Source organism: Eretmochelys imbricata, chromosome 7 (genome assembly GCF_965152235.1).
Source record: "Eretmochelys imbricata isolate rEreImb1 chromosome 7, rEreImb1.hap1, whole genome shotgun sequence".
Taxonomy (NCBI): Eukaryota; Metazoa; Chordata; order Testudines; family Cheloniidae; genus Eretmochelys; species Eretmochelys imbricata.
In genome coordinates, this window is record NC_135578.1 from 94,945,556 (window position 1) to 94,962,175 (window position 16,620).

Consider the following 16,620-nt stretch of genomic DNA (forward strand, 5'->3'; position numbering starts at 1 on the left):
AGGAGTCAGTTCCCACCTCTGCTACTGATTCTGTGCCTCAGAAATGATTGTATAAAACCTACAGGTGGCTGAAAAATTTTCAGTGGAACGCTTTACCCCCATCAGAAAATCCTATTTCTTCAAAATCAAGACGTTTAATGCAAATTTGTTGATTTTTGATTAAATTTGACCAACATTTTAAAAAAGATTCAGAATAGAAATAAAAGTACTTTGTTCTGACTATTGTTTTAACTTTTTAGCTCTTAATTAATTCTCGTGATTAAATATAACTTAATTACTTATAAGTCTGTCAAACGATTAAAAAATGATCACAGTTAAATGTAAGATTTTAAAAAAGTTGTGATTAATCACACTGTTAAATAATAGAATACCAATTTAAATATATTATAAATATTTTTGGTTGTTTTTTTCTAAATTTTCAAATATACTGATTTCAGTTACAATACAGAATACAAAAAAACAAGGAGTGCTTTTGGCACCTGAGAGACTAACAAATTTATTTGGACATAAGCTTTCATGGGCTAAAACTTCATCAGATGTTGATTTTTGCTGATACAGATTAACATGGCTGCTACTCTGAAACAGAATACAAAGTGTACAATGCTCATTTTATTTTATTTTTATTACAAATATTTGCACTGTAAAAAATAAACAAAAGAAATAGTATTTTTTCAATTCACCTGATATAAGTACTGTAGTGCAATCTCTTTATCATGAAAGGGCAACTTATAAATGTAGATTTTTTTTTCATGTAACTGTGTTATTTTGGAGAGCAATGTAAAACTTTAGCGCCTACAAGTCCATTCAGTCCTACTTCTTCTTCAGCCAATCGCTAAGGCAAACAAGTTTGTTTACATATATGGGAGATAATGCTGCCCGCTTCTTAATTACAGAGTCACCTGAAAGTGAGAACTGGCATTCACATGGCACTCTTGTAGCTGGTGTTGCAAGGTAGTCACATGCCAGATATGCTAAACATTCATTTGCCCCTGCATGCTTCAACTTGTAGATTGAACTATCTTTTTTTATCATTTTTATAATATAAAAAGAGGCCTGATTTTCAGAAAGCGTTAATCATCCACCCTCTGAAAATCAGGATCCTTGAAGGTGCTTCAAGTTGGGCACCCAAAATCACTAGTCACTTTTGAAAATCAAGGTCATGGGTCGGGCACTGGAATTTTTCCATTGGAAAGGGTTTATTTGTAGACTGGGGATTTAATGGGGATTATGAATATATTCTCCATCAATATATGGGAGATATTAGACCCAAAAGGGTGGAAAATACAGAAATAGGGTTCATTTTCTCTCTCACGCAAACACATCTACTCAGTTCAACAGGGCTTACTCATGGATATAAAAGTGTCAGCGTCTTGGTTGTATATATCCGCTATTCCTTTCATACCATCATGACTTGTAAGAAATCATGTTAATATTTTGAATACGAAGGATACATTTGGAGTTTTAATTCCACAATTATAATATTATGGCATGAGTCTGTAGCTCTTTGATGCTTTGGATCTGTTTACATTCCAGAGTAATCCACAATTCTATACTGTCTCTGTAATACAGATAATAACAAATAGCAGTATATAATTCAGATACCAGCACTGCCCTTCACCATTTAAATGCATTCTTTTCTAATGGTGTTTAGCTACTCACTGCTTTTTGCTGAGGATGGTTTCTGGGAAGAGGAAGAATATTTCTGGAAAACACACAACATGATTTAAATGGTAAATATTTTTCTGATTTCATTGAAAATTGCTGAGCCCAAAGGTGGTAGTTCTCTTAAGTTTTAAGATACATAGTATTCCTTAGTAAATAGGTTGTTAGTTATAACTATGTTCTGCTGCAGTTTGCTCCGGGTAAGGTTGTGCCTTAACACACAGCCCTGAGTTGGAGACTGGGTGGAGCCGTGCTATCCCAGGGGGAGGCCAGGTGCAGCTCTGCACCTTCACTCCCCATGCTCCCTCTTATGCACGGGGTGAGGGCAGCCTGCTTTTTCCTGGTTCACCCAACTCACTCCTTAGGGCATGTGTGGGGATGAGACCCTGTCTCCTTCTGGCCCCTCCACACTCCCTTACGGGCACTGTATGTTCCTGGGGACACATGGAAGGAACAGATTATAGCAAGAGCTAGCTTTGTTCCTATGCACCTGATCCATGGGTGGGCGTCATGTACTTATGGGTCCACCAGCCTTGCCCTACCCCTCAATCACACCCAACCTAAAAACTCCATATTTGCTTGGGCACAGAGACCCCTTGTGGAGCTTGGCTCTGGCATGCAGGGGTTCTCACTTCCATCACTGGGTCCCAGAATTGTGTCCCCACTCCACTGGGTGGAATTTCATTTGTTCTACCACTGTCCTGAACCTCCATGCCTTGGTAAGGGGGAGGACAGGGCTGCCCCTCTATCTTGCTCTAACACTTCTTTTCAAAATGGGTATATGGGTTTGGTAATAAGCATCCTAACCTCGCCTACTCCTCAAATCATTTGTGTTGGCAGGAATCAGCTATTGCAATCTCCTGCTTCATGTTATGTTAAACAGCAAAAAATACATTAAGGAAGTATTACACCTCTGGCAAATCCATTAAAGCCAGGATACTGAGAGTTAATTGAGAAATTTCATTCTTAACTCACCCCCTCATGCCTAGGTAGTTTGTACATATGGCCTAATAATAATTCATTGGCTGAAGGCCATGCAATAGCTAGGCACGCTGAGGTGTGGTGAAGAATCTGCTTCCTCCAGTGTTTGCTCCACGCTTGAGGAAACGAAAGCTGCTTTTAACTAACCTAGAAGTGTCTGGTTTAGAGGATTCTTTGGCTGAGTTGAGCAAGTGGGAACGTCCTCCTGTACTCTGAACAGGCTTGGGAGGAAGAGGTTTAGTGATCCTAATAAGACAACACAAGTGAAGTTAGAAACATTATACAAAAAATACTGAATTAAAAAGGCAAAAGTCTGTGTAATCCTAGACAACACAATGTATTTGAGTGTATGTATTGTGTGTTCTCATTCTGAAAGTTCATCAAGAAATATTACAATATTTTATTAATCCGGTACCTCTTCTATTGAGATACATAGGTATTAAATATCTATATATTTAGACAATGCTCACATGTTATCAAAGTATATTTCTTGACAAGGTATAAGAAACTTTTAATAATGTACAGAATTTCATGGTAATGAATTACCTGCTTGTTGGTGGTGATGGCTCTTCCTTTAAGAGAAAATGCACTGTTAATAACTTGGTCATATCTGTATTTAATAAAATTCATTTGTGCTAATATAGGATTTTAAGCTGCCTTTGTGATATCTTATTTATTGGAGCATGTATCTCCAACAAAACACTGACTATTAGGAATATGCGTAAAGATGGGGTACCCAGAAAATGACCACTGCTATATCAGTGTAACCCCAAGCATGATACTAAGTTATATGTCATGTCAGTACTGGGAGGTGGGAAGAAAATTATCATGTCAAAACAGTTCATGTTTCCTTAGGTGGGGCATCACTTCTAGAAAATGGTCCCTTAGGTCTATGCTTCTAAGGCTGGATCACATTAAGCAGAGCTGGAAGCCTTACCCCACCTAACAACTTGTAGTAAGTAGAACAAGTTTTCACTGCCATTTGGTGGAGGGAGATGGAGTTATGAAGTTACCAGGGGAATGGGGCACCATTCTCAGTGGCATAGGTTTGTTCCAATTTTCTCTCTATTAAAGAGTTGATACAATGGTTTACTCTCTCATTTATTCTGAATGATTTTGCACCACAGGATACAGTGCTTTCAAGTTGCAACATGCATGTATAGTGCAGGAAGTATGACCCATAAAATGTATGTAAGGTCTTACCTCTTCTTCAGGAACCTCATAGACGTCTGAACGGGGAAAAAAAAATATTCTGTAGTTAAAAAAGAGAATCACAGGTCTCTTTTGACAGAAATACAGTTTGGAATTTACATCAAAGTTCTGCTTTTAAAGAGAAAATAAGATTCTTCTGGGGAAAAGATAATTTTAGGACATGTGAATGCTCTCACTTAGGGACTGATTCTTCTTGTCTTATTCATAATAAACTGTGCCTTACTCCTTTTTAACTGTAAACTTACGATGAAAAGGACAAAAATCCATATTCACAGTCAACAATTACAGGAATTACATTGCACCCAAATAACCTTTATTTTTGTACCATTCTTAGTGGAAAAGGCAAGAAAAGAACCTGAACTAGGAACAGTTTTTAATGTTATCACACTTGGATGACCTTTAAACCTTCCTCTAACCTTGGTGAAGAAGGACCTAATGAACTGTAAACCACTGGTCTGAGTCCTTTATATCGCCACACTATTAGCTCTGAGCTCCTGTTCATTATTGCAGGGGTTTTACTTGCTCACAGAAATACCAACAGATTGTAAATCATGAATATTAAAAAAAAACATTAAAATAATTAATGCCATAATCTAAATCCAGCTTCACCGAGTGTAGTGAAGCAAGGTTGTATTATATTTTAACTTTAGCAAAGTCAGAACTGTAATCTGGCAAGTACTCTAATACCCACTAGAGGGAGCTGTTTTATTTGTTTAAAATCCATCAAGAAAATTGTTGCTTAGAAACTGTGATTAACAGGAAATCACAACACTGAAAAGGGGTTTAAAGATGTCTGAAAAATTATGTGATACAACTGCAAATCAGAGAGAACTTTTGTAACTATGGCTTGGAAGTTAAACAAATTCCTAATGAAAATGAATATGCGTAATGCTTGGTAAGAATTGTGTAACTAGTTTGTAAAGGTTACATTCTGGGCAATTAATGCCATGGCTAGGAAGCAATACAGCATACAACTGGCACTACTTAGCTAAAGAGGATTAAACACATGTTTGCAATTACAGAAGAAAATATCCCACCATTTTTTTTGCTTTTGTCCTTATTTTCTCTTTCCAAATAAACTTCCTTTTACAGTACGTGACAACAAGAGAAGCATATACAAAGCTATCAGAATCCACATAATCTCAGTAAGACTGAGTCTTGATTCAATATTTTAAAAACTCATCTTGGCATCCTATACTGAAATGCGATAATTGATCAATGATTTATTGGTTCCGGTAAGTGTTTTTAGCTTATATTGATCCATTTGAAGTCTGACTTTTACTAAAGCAAAATAATAAAAAGTAGAAATGAATTCAAGACGAGTAGCTTATTCCAGTTTTATTCATTCTTAAAACAGATTTATAGTGCAGGGATCTATTTCAAACACAATATAGGGAAAATGGCTGTTATAAACCAGAAATACCTGAAGGGGAACTTGCTTCTATTTTACAGACATGTGTGATAGGTTTATGTTTTGAACACATCAAGTGTAACTTAATTATCTTGCAATAGAAGAGATGAGCAGATGGATCTTTGAAATAAAACACTGAGTAAATTGCTTTGGGCTAATGCTAGGTTTTTAATAGGACTTGGAGAATACAGAAAAACATTTACAGAATAATACTTTTATTTGTAGCAATGAGACAGTCACAAGAGGTTTAGGTCAGAATTGTCAGGCTCAGTGTGGAGAGGGAGGGAGTGTGTGTGTGTGTATATACAAATAACCTAAAGTTCTTTAAGTCCCTTGCCAGCTTTGTGACCTATCTTCACTACATAATTACCTGGCTGTCAAAAGAGCTGTCTTTCTCCCTACATGGGCTTATTACCCCCTGTGATAGGTCTCCTTTCTTTTCATCATCAAGTCCTATTCAGCATTCTCCTCCTAATCAAGTGTTGTGCTAACTTACCATCAAGTGGGTTACTGGGCAACCTCTTCAACAGTTCTGGAGCAACATGACCCAGCAAGCCCTACACTGGGATGATTTGATCTCCTTGCTTTAAACTTAAAAACAAACAAACAAAAAACCCAACCATGCAACCACTCTGGAGTTTATGCACCAGAATGCCCCCTACTATTGGAAAACCTCCGAGCATGTAGATGGGTGGTGCTTGTGGGAATGTAGGGAAGGATCTTGAATGCTCCAGAATTTCCTTTTAAATTACCAAGCAACAAGATCAGTGGGAATACCCAGGTAGGAAGGATTACTGGGTCTCATTCCACCTAAGCAGAATGCTATCTATGGGTATGTCTACGCTGCCCACGTTACAGCATGGCCATGGCAGCACTGTGATGTGAGCAGTGTAGTCACACTTTATCGCCAGGGAAGAGCTCTCCTGGCGATTAAAAAATAACCACCCCGAATGAGCAGTGGTAGCTTTATCGCCAGGAGCATTGCTGCCGCTGATAAAGCGCTGTACGGGCGCTTTTCAGTGCTAAAATTTTTGTTGCTCAGGGGCAGGGCCAGCCAGGATTTTTGCTGCCCCAAGCAAAAAAAATTTTTGGCTGCCCCAGCTTTTTTTTCGTGGCCGCCCCCCTGCCCCCAGCTCTGCCTCAACTCTGCCCCTTTCCAACCCCTTCCCCAAATCCCTGGCCCCACCTCCTCCCCCAGGCGTGCTGCATTCCCCCCCCCCCATTGCTTCCTGTGGCTCCCCCCGCCCCGCACCCCTTCCCACCCTAGCTCACCTCTGTTCCGCCTGCTCCCCTGAACATGCCGCCGCTCCGCTTCTCCACCCTCCCTCTCAGGCGAGGGAGAGTCAGCATGTTCAGGGGAGCAGGTGGAGTGGAGGTGAGCGAGGGGTGGTGGGTAGAGGAACCAATCCCGGCCCCAGCTTACCTCCACTCCACCACTGCTGCCTCCCCCGATCGTGCCGCCACTCGGCTTCTCCTCCCTTCCTCCCAGGCTTGCTGCGTGAAACAGCTGTTTTGCATGCGGCAAGCCTGGGAGGGCGGGGGGAGGAGCGGAGCGGTGGTGGCGCGCTCAGGGGAGCAGGCGGAGGCAGAGCGGAGGCGAGCTGGGGCGGCGGGGGCACATTTCTAGGGGCAGCGTGGCTGGCGCCAGAATGCCAACCCTAGAAATGTGCCGCCCGAAGCACCTGCTTGTTTTGCTGGTGCCTAGAGCCAGCCCTGCTCAGGGGGTGTTTCTTCACACCCCTCAATGACTAAAGTTTTAGCGCTGAAAGTGGCAGTGTAGACACAGCCTGTCTGTTCACTGAAGATGAAAGTGAGGCATGAGGATGAACCTGCGGTGCGTGGGCCACACTCCAGGAATACCTGCCATTGGAGGGCGTAGCAGGCTTTCAGACTTCCTACTTTTATAGATAGGGAGCAAGATTATCCACCTTCCCCCCCACCAATTGCCATTGGAGGAAACAAATGGCAAGTAGTTGGCTGTTTCCAGGGATAAGCAAAAGTCTGAGCTGGTTCAGCCATCCCTAATTATGTGCAACATAGTAACACTTTTTCCATCCAGAAATCATACTATTGCATTTCCAAACCCCATTGTCAAAACAGGGTGTCTACAAGATGATCCTTTTACACCAATATAAACTTCGCATACCTAGCATGAAGGGAGACACAGGAGCAGGAGAGGACGTGGTAGAGCTAGGAAGAACTGGCTTTGTTGGTTTGGTAGATCTGTTTACAGGAGCTTAAAACAAATAAAAAAAAGAGACAAACATACAAATGTCATGTCTATGAAATGAGAACAAATACAAAGAAGGTCTGAAGGCTAGTCAAGAGACCTTGAGAAATTCATCTGTGGCAGAAAAAGAGCCTCTGACTCGTGTGAGTAACCTTATTCTCAGTGCTTCCACCTTGCCATAAATATCCAAGATTGTCAACCGTGTGAAAGTGCAGAGTCACATACTGTTCAACTGACTTTTCACTTTAGCACAGCTAAGTAAACCCCCAGGTGCAATTGAGGTAAAAAATGAATCCCCACATTTGTTTGTTAAAAATCTGCTGGGACACCCCAGCATGTGGAGAATGTTAATGAAGCGGTACTCTTGGATGAGAAGAGAGGCATGCCAAACCAAGCCAAGATTCTCAGTTGTAGGGGTGCAGGACTGTGAAAGGTCATGGAAAGAGAGGTAGGAGCCAAACATGGCAGTTGGGAAAGACAACCCAAACTTTTGCCCTTGGACTTTCCTAGCTACAGGACCCACACTGCCCCTCCTCACTTGACTGCAGTCTCTTTAGTGCTTTCCCCACTTCATTATGAACTAGGGCTGTTGATTAATCACAGTTAACTCATGCAATTAATTCAAAAAATTAATTGTAATTCAAAAAATTAATCATGATTAATCGCAGTTTAAATCGCACTGTTCAGAGAATACGAACTGAAATTTATTAAATATTTTTGGATGTTTTTCTAAATTTTCAAATATATCAATTTCAGTTACAACACAGAATACAAATTATACAGTGCTCACTTTATATTATTTTTTTTACAAATATTTGCACTGTAAAAATGATAAAAGAAATAATATTTTTCACTGCACCTCATACAAGTACTGTAATGCAATCTCTTTATCATGAAAGTACAACTTACAAATGTAGATTTTGTTGTTGTTACATAACTGCACTCAAAAACAAAAAAAATGTAAAACTTTAGAGCCTACAAGTCCACGAAATCCTACTTCTTGTTCAGCCAATTGCTACAAGAAACAAGTTTGTTTACATTTATGGGAGATAATGCTGCCCACTTCTTAATTAAAAGTGAGAACAGGCGTTTGCATGGCATTTTTGTAGCCAGCATTGCAAGAGATTTACGTGCCAGATATGCTAAACATTCATATACCCCTTCATGCTTCGGCCACCATTCCAGAGAACATGTTTCCGTGCTGATGGCACTCGTTAAAAAAAAAAAAAGCATTAATTAAATTTGTGACTGAACTCCTTGAGGCAGAATTGTATGTCTCCTGCTCTGTTTTACCCACCTTCTGCCATATATTTCATGTTACAGCAGTCTCTGATGATGACACAGCACATGTTGTTCATTTTAAGAACACTTTCACTGCAGATTTGACAAAATTCAAAGATGGTACCAAGGTGACATTTATAAAGATAGCTACAGCACTCAACCCAAGGTTTAAGAATCTGAAGTGCCTTCCAAAATCTGAGGGGGACGAGGTATGGAGCATGCTTTCAGAAGTCTTAAAAGAGAAACACTCTGATGTGGAAACTACAGAACCCAAACCACTAAAAAAGAAAATCAACCTTCTGCTGGTAGCATCTGACTCAGATGATGAAAATGAACACATGACAGTCCTTGCTGCTTTGGATCGTTATCTAGCAGAATCCATCATCAGCATGGACACGTCCTCTGGAATGGTAGTAATGCTGCCCTTAAAGCATGAAGGGACATATAAATCTTTAGCGCATCTGGCACCTAAATATCTTGTGCCACCAGCTACAACTGTGCCATGCAAACGCTTGGTCTAACTTTCAGGTGACATTGTAAACAAGAAGCAGGCAGCATTATCTCATGCAAATGTAAAAAAACTTGTTTGTCTGAGCCATTCGTTGAACAAGAAGTAGGACTGAGTGGACTTGTAGGCGCTAAAGTTTTACATTGGTTTATTTTTGAGTGCAGTTATTTTTTGTACATAATTCTACATTTGTAAGTTCAATTTTCATGATAAAGAGATTGCACTACAGTACTTGTAATGTGGAAATTGAAAAATACCATTTCTTTCTTTTTTTTTTACAGTGTAAACATTTGTACTCAAAAATATAAAATGAGAACTGTACACTTTATATTCTGTGTTGTAACTGAAATCAATAGATTTGAAAATGTGGAAAACATCCAAAAACATTTAAATAAATGGTATTCTATTATTATTTAACAGTGCAATTAATCACGATTAATTTTTAATAGCTTGACAGCCCTACTATGAACCCTAGCAACAGACATCCAGTGGCACGGTGTTTACCCTAGAGTAAAATTATCATTTGCTTAAAAGATTAACACTCACGTTTTGTAGATGGTGAGGTACTGCCTTCCGTTGGTTCAATGTAGTTATTGTCATCATCTACAGGCACGATATAATCATCCTGAGAAAAATGCAGAGAAAAGCTACAAGCTAAGCGTGCATTATGTCAAATACACCATATGGCACAAGCCTGTTTTAGCAGGGATGGACAAGATGAACTAACGCCAATGATTGTCTCAGGCATCTAAACTCCCTCTGTGGCTGGATAAGGCTGGGCTTTTCCATGGACATTTCCCCTTCACCAAACAGCTCCAATTGTGGCACAGCTGATCGATCACTTACTGTCTCAGTACTCTGTAGCCCTGCCCCGGTGCTCAATATTTCTGTTCCTTCCCCACCTGTCAGCAGTCTGTCTCTGGTGAACAGAGAATGCTAAGTGGGCTGAATGGCCCCACAGATTTACTATGTGGGTAAATGTCCACCAGAAACTAGTGTGAGACTATGCATTTATTTTTATGACCTACGTAATGATTTGATCCACAGGAGTCAGATGTGAAAGGCTAGCATATTAAACACATGCAGCATGTAGTTTGTGATACTTATGGGGGCATAATTCATCTGTACTGTAAAGACTTGTGTATCTGTGAATATTACCTCATCCTCATTGAACTCTTTGGTCTTGGGTGGCATTTTTGGTTTCAGAGCGGCAGATGATGATGGCAGAGATGGTTTAGATGGTTTCTTGGGTTTAATTAAAGACTGACTTGGCCTGCATGGCAGTGGCTCCTGGTGGGTAGTGCGATTGTCTTTAAATGAAGGGGGAAATAACAAGTTTAGTACATAATTACTCACTAACTGCAAACAGTTGTTTTAATATCTATGCAAACTGAGCGTCTTTACTCTGCCTATAGCATAAGTCATATAGAATGTTCTGTGACTGGAGGTGACAAGAATCTATTATGTTCTATAGTCCTTAAGTACTGTGGCATATAAATTCCCATGCAGCAAGGTGGGTGAGACTAAAATAGATGATATGGCCAGCTTCTCTGGGGTACCACCAAAATACCTACAAAGAACTGGGTAATACAATTCCTCATTATTTGAAGTGTGTGCAAATAATGTGTTTATTACCTATCCAGCTACTTGTCTGGCACTGTAGTAGTCGAGTGCCTTCTATATGTCCAGTACCTGAGCCTCATATAATGAAACTGAAAGAGACGGGGGAAGAGGTGTGCAGTGAGGGGATGGTTATGTTGATATTCCTTTTCCCAATGTTCTAAATCTTGGTCCACCTGAAGTTAATATAAAAACTTCCAATGACTTCAATGGGACCAGTATTTGTCTCAGAATATAATGTTGAAGGGAAGAGAAGGGTTTGTTTGTTGGAGCAATATAAGCAGAGTCATCTCCTTCAAGTCCTGTTTTTAAGGCTACCTGCTTCCTACTCCCAATTGTTAAGGGCAGCATAGGCTTAGATCTCTAGGACTGTTATGGCCCCTGTTTTGCACTTGCTTGGCTAACAAGTTAGGGTACAAACAAGATAGAAAACAGGGGTCCCTTAATGTTTTGTTCTTCCTGCTTGACCTTAAATCAGCTAGGGAAGAACCAATCCCCAGATTAGGCTAACTGGGTGATTCCTGAGGCGTGCTCAGTGAAATTTCTCCCCAAGGTTCCCATGCATATTGTTTTATTACTCGATTTATAAGTGCTCATCACAAAGCCTGTAGGCCTTCTACAAAATATATTAACAAAAACTTGGGAGACAGCTGCAATGCTGTGGGGGGTGTCACCCACCAGCAAATCCATGAATCCTTCCAGAAAGTAAGCACCCTGATAATTGGGGTCAGGAACAAACAGGCCCTCTTCCTTTTGAGGCTAACTCCTGAGAAAAGGACGGGCTTTACACCACATTAACACCATTTGAAATTCTTTTCTTGTTTTTCAATTTGTTCATGGTGCCACTGGTATCAATAGCTGAGGGACTGACAGGCTTGTGTAACAAAAGATTTCATAGGTACCTGCATATTCTCCCCTTGAAAATGAAAATGATGAGGGAATCTTCTTTTTCTCTTGCTCGGTTGGAGGGGGCTCATAACTGTCATCACAGTTCTCTTCACTTGGGACCACATACATCTCTGAATCAGAGTGGGCATCTGGATTTTCATAATCGCTGTCCTAGAAACATATAGCTTCCCATTTCTTACTTTGTAAAACACTTGGAGTTTCATTCGTGGAAGTAACACTCAAACATCCCACCAGTTGCATTATTTGCTAACCTACAAAAACACTTGCTTGTCATATGACAGTTATGAACATGGTCAGCTTCATTAGTGTTACTCTATTTCATCATAAAACATATTTAGAATATTTTTGCTCTAGAGAGAAAGGATTTAACAAAGTGCTAACACCCTGATTTTCAGTACCCCTATGCTTTCCTCTCATCACCACTGGAACACCACAGACCTCTCACTTCCTATTTCTGCCTTCTCCCTCCCATCTCCACAGGCCCTCTGCTAAGCTGGGACTGCATCCCCCGCACATCAGTGAGTCAACAGACTTCTGCTTCTCCACCAGCCCTGGGAGCCAGCCCCTTCCCAGTCTCAACCTCAGCTGATGATGTGACCTCTATCTCCCCGTTCTGGTTCCTGGTCTTCAGGGAGAGGTCAGGAACTAGCATCAGGAGGAAACAGCATGCTTTAGGGAAGCAAGTTATAGAATCAGGAGTGTTCTTCGCCCTGTGGCAGGATGGGTCATGATTTGCTTCACTCTAAAGTCCTGAGGAGACCTTACCATCCTCTACCCTACCTGATAGGGCTTCGCCACCAAAGCCCAAGAAGATAGCCATTCACCATGTGACATCTACCTGGGAATTAGCTAGTTTTCTAAGGGTTAATGAATAATCTTCACACTCTTTATGCAAGGAAAATCTGGGCATCTCAAACATAAAAGAATTAGAGATTGTCCTGAGCTACAAAGTTTGGATCTGAACTTTCTTCAAATTTAGGCAAATTTAGGGGTGTTCAGACCTGGAATTCTGTAGAGGGTCCACTTCAAGTATCATGGAATAAAGGAAAATGGATAAATATTAAATATATTTGAAATGTCAGAAAATGGAGACCAAATCTTACAATAGAGGAGAGTGAATTTATATAGGTTGTATGGTCTCTGGGGGCAGGAACTGTAGGTGAAATCCTGAACTTATTGAAATCAATGGGACTTTTGCCATTGTCTTCAATGGGGCAAGTTTTCACCCTGTGTTTTTTCTAGTGTTTGGAAAATGCCTAACACATTGTGGGTGCTACCAGTGTTAAAATAAGTGATGCCAAAAATAAGTCACTAACCACAAATTTGACAACACTGATGAATAAGTGAAATCTAAAAGTATCTGTAAATCTTCTAATTAAGAACAGGTCAGTGTTTTTTTCAAAAGTGGCCACTAATTTTGGTTGCCCCGTTTTTTGGGTGCTCAAGATGAGACACCATAACCCTAAATTTGCAAGATGCTAATCATCTACAGCTACCATTAACAATGCTTCTGAATGTTGGGTCCAGGTATTTCTAAGCTGGGTACCCAAAAATTGAGGCACCTAAATCAGTGGCTGCTTTTGAAAATTTTCAATCTCGTGAATATAGTAGGATTTTAATAGTAGAAATGTAAATTTGCCTGAAATTATCTGATTCAGAACTAAACTTTCATTATGTGTGGTCCTAATTGAAAGAGTAACTGCTTTATGACCCCAGGAAAATATACTTACAAAATCATCAGACCATTGTTCATCTTCATCCTCTGCATGTTCTAAACCAAACATTTAAGTTATTTAAGGGAAGAGAATAGTGATCACAAACATTCATCTTAACTACTGATTGAATGGCTCTGTTGCATTCCAGTCTCTCTCTCTCTCTCTCACACACACACACACACAAAATTCCTGAAAGTTTGTGCCAGAAACACTTGGTTTTGGCTGAACAGTATTGGCAATTAGAATTCTGCTTCTGTTGCTTATTTGGTTTTAGAAATTAATTGAGAGTGCTCATGAAAGAGTCCCAGATGGATGCGCTGGACAACGCAGTCCTCTACTTATTCCCAGTCTGAATAGTAGCAATGCAAGCTTCCCCACACTGCCATGCCCGTGTCTCCCTTTTGTTAAAGGAAACGAAGAGAGAGGAAGAGCTCGTTCAGCCCTCTTGACAATTCAGTTCTTGGCCTCTTTGGTAAAGTTCCAAATTGGATGCCAATTAATTATGATAGTTTTAAGGATGTGGAAGCCTGTCAACTTGGAACTGGCTATGGAAGTCACTGAACGATTTAGATTGACAACTTCCAGTCACTCCCCACCTAGTCTGCTGCTGCTTTACTTTATTTTCTCCTTAACAAAACAATTCTTAACACTTCAGAACAAAGGTAAAACAAAATTGCAGGCAGTGAAGATGTAAAATAAGCAAATATAGCTCCACTCACACTTGAAGATAATGTTTGATGCCATCATTATATTAGCACCAACATCAGATTCCATTATTGTGGGAAGGAGACCTTTTTGCCCATAGTTTCTTTCTTTACTTTCACTTCACAAGCATCATAAGCCCTGAACTGGACTGGCTCTCCATCCAGCATGGCTGGATATGGAGCCTTCTCCCAGTTGGGAATGGCCTAGAGATGGATCCCATAGAGTGGGTGAAAGCTGCTTCGGAGAGTCAGCTAGCAGGGGCACTTGCTATCAACTACTTCTTACTATTTGTTCTTCCCATTGGGGCAGCTCTCCACAGTTTGCTGTCTATAGTTTAGCACTATAAGTTGCACTAGAAAGAATTGGACTATAAGTTATTGGTAATGGTTTAGGATTCACCTCGCATAGAAGATAAATGTGAGCAAATATGCAGTTGTTAACACTCTTAGAAAAAAATATACAGTTTAACGTTCCATTAAGCCATCCTTACCTGAAGCATAATCCCTTTGTGGTACACTTGGTGGGGGTTTATTTTTTAGCCTGTAAACAATAATTATTACATTTATGATCCAATAGGTAATAGTTGCAGGAAGGCAAGCATTAGCCAGATGCACAGAAAAAGCTGATGACAAAAGATATCTGCAACTGAAGACACAGGTCATTGTCACAGATATTCAGCCAATTGCTGCAGGCAAATACTCTGAAAAGAGAGTACTTTTTGGAAACAGCCAAGAATATAGACTGCAATCTGAGTTTTTTGTTAAGAATTTTTTTTTTAAAGAAAGACACATATAGAGGAGCAGAAGCTATAGGCAGCATTATACATTATAGATATGTGCATATCTGTTTGAAGAAGTAAAACTGATTGAGGTTCACAAAAATCCTAGTAAGAGGTTTATATGTGAGATGATAAAAGAGTACAGTGCTCTCTGGTTCTAATTTACAACTTTAGATTTGCATTCACTTTAAATTCCAATTGAGGCTTAAAAGTTTTCCCAGGCTGTCTCTCAGCCAGATTCTGATCTCACTTACAATGATTTTGTACATGTATTGCTCCTGAAGTCAATGGGGTTACTGATTTATGCTGGTATCAGATCAGATCTGGGGTCTCAACCTTTGCATCTGTCACATGTATGAGGTATGCATGTTTGGTACAATAATGGAAGTACTAACACAGAAAGTCTCACACCAATTATTTTTCATAAGGCAATACAATTTGAATAGCTTTGGTTCTGTAATATTGAGTGAACCAAAAGATTATTTAGAGAAAGATTGAAACATTCTTCATAGGCTTCTCTTCATTTTCAACTGTGCTATGCTATACCTAGAATTTAAAATCATGCAGGTTCCTGTTTGTTTAATTGTAAGCCCTGGGAGAGCACCCCCAGGAGCTTAGTGTAGTGATCTATTTATTATTCCATTAATGATCTGACATTACCTCATAAGAAGAGAGGCACATTTCTGTGAAGTTATTCAAGCCAGATCCAATGGTGCATCTGGGCTATTACATGCTTGAGTGGAAGTATCTGAAGCTAGTAATGTTTTGCTTTTTGGATTAATATAAAGCATTAATACAATTTGCATTAAAATGTCCTTTTATAATAATTCTTAATATATGTAAGCAGAGTCAAAATGAGCTCTACCCAGACATCTGGTGGTGAGCTGTGAAAAAGGACTTCAGGGGCTGATCTCGTTTGCATGGGCACACCCACCCTGCCTAACATGATGGACTGCCTGCCCAAATGGTCACTTTGGCTGCTGTGGGATCCCCAGTCTCTTTGTTATTGGGGTAGGAGTAATAAAGAGTTGTTATCCTAGTTATGTGAATCAAGGACAGTAGAACTGTACTTGGCAGATCACTCAGCCATCGACCCGAGCAGCGGAGCATGTAAGGTGCCCCCCATACCACCCTCCACTTCCACTCAGGCTGGGAGGTAAACTCTGCAGATGAACTTCTGAACTCTGGGGGCTGCACTGACCAAGGTCAGAAACTGTGTGTGTGTGTGGGGCGGGGTGACTGTTGGGTTGCTGGACTTAAGACTCTGAGGGGAAAAGGACACTGCCAAACTTACTTGGGGGTGGGTCTTTTGCTCATGGTTTGTGTTATGAATCCTGTTTGTGGTGTTTCCCCAACATAATGGTGCAGTGTTTCCTTCCTTTATTAAAAGGCTTTTGCTACACTCAGACTCTGTGCTTTCTAGATGGGAAGTATTGCCTCTTAGAGACGCCCACGGGGGTGGTATGTAATTGTCCCAGGTCACAGGGTGGGGGCTCGAGCTGGTTTTGCATTGTGTTATTGAAATGGAACCCCTAGATACTGAACCTGGCCCTTGTTGCTGCCAACTCTGATGGGCAGAAGGGTTACATATATAATCCAACAATTTTT

General features: G+C 40.3%; 1 protein-coding gene across 8 annotated transcripts in view; it reads right to left on the minus strand.

Moving 5' to 3' along the window:
• Positions 1-16,620, minus strand: part of BLNK (B cell linker) — a 144,329-nt gene that overhangs the window by 18,169 nt on the left and 109,540 nt on the right. For all 8 annotated transcript variants that reach the window (XM_077822652.1, XM_077822654.1, XM_077822651.1 and 5 more), the window contains 10 exons: positions 14,725-14,774; positions 13,545-13,585; positions 11,808-11,964; positions 10,444-10,595; positions 9,832-9,910; positions 7,413-7,502; positions 3,847-3,872; positions 3,190-3,215; positions 2,791-2,889; positions 1,660-1,702 (listed from right to left, as the gene is read on the minus strand). In XM_077822652.1, coding sequence (XP_077678778.1) covers positions 1,660-1,702; positions 2,791-2,889; positions 3,190-3,215; positions 3,847-3,872; positions 7,413-7,502; positions 9,832-9,910; positions 10,444-10,595; positions 11,808-11,964; positions 13,545-13,585; positions 14,725-14,774 — 763 coding nt within the window. The remainder of the gene's footprint in view (positions 1-1,659; positions 1,703-2,790; positions 2,890-3,189; positions 3,216-3,846; positions 3,873-7,412; positions 7,503-9,831; positions 9,911-10,443; positions 10,596-11,807; positions 11,965-13,544; positions 13,586-14,724; positions 14,775-16,620) is intronic.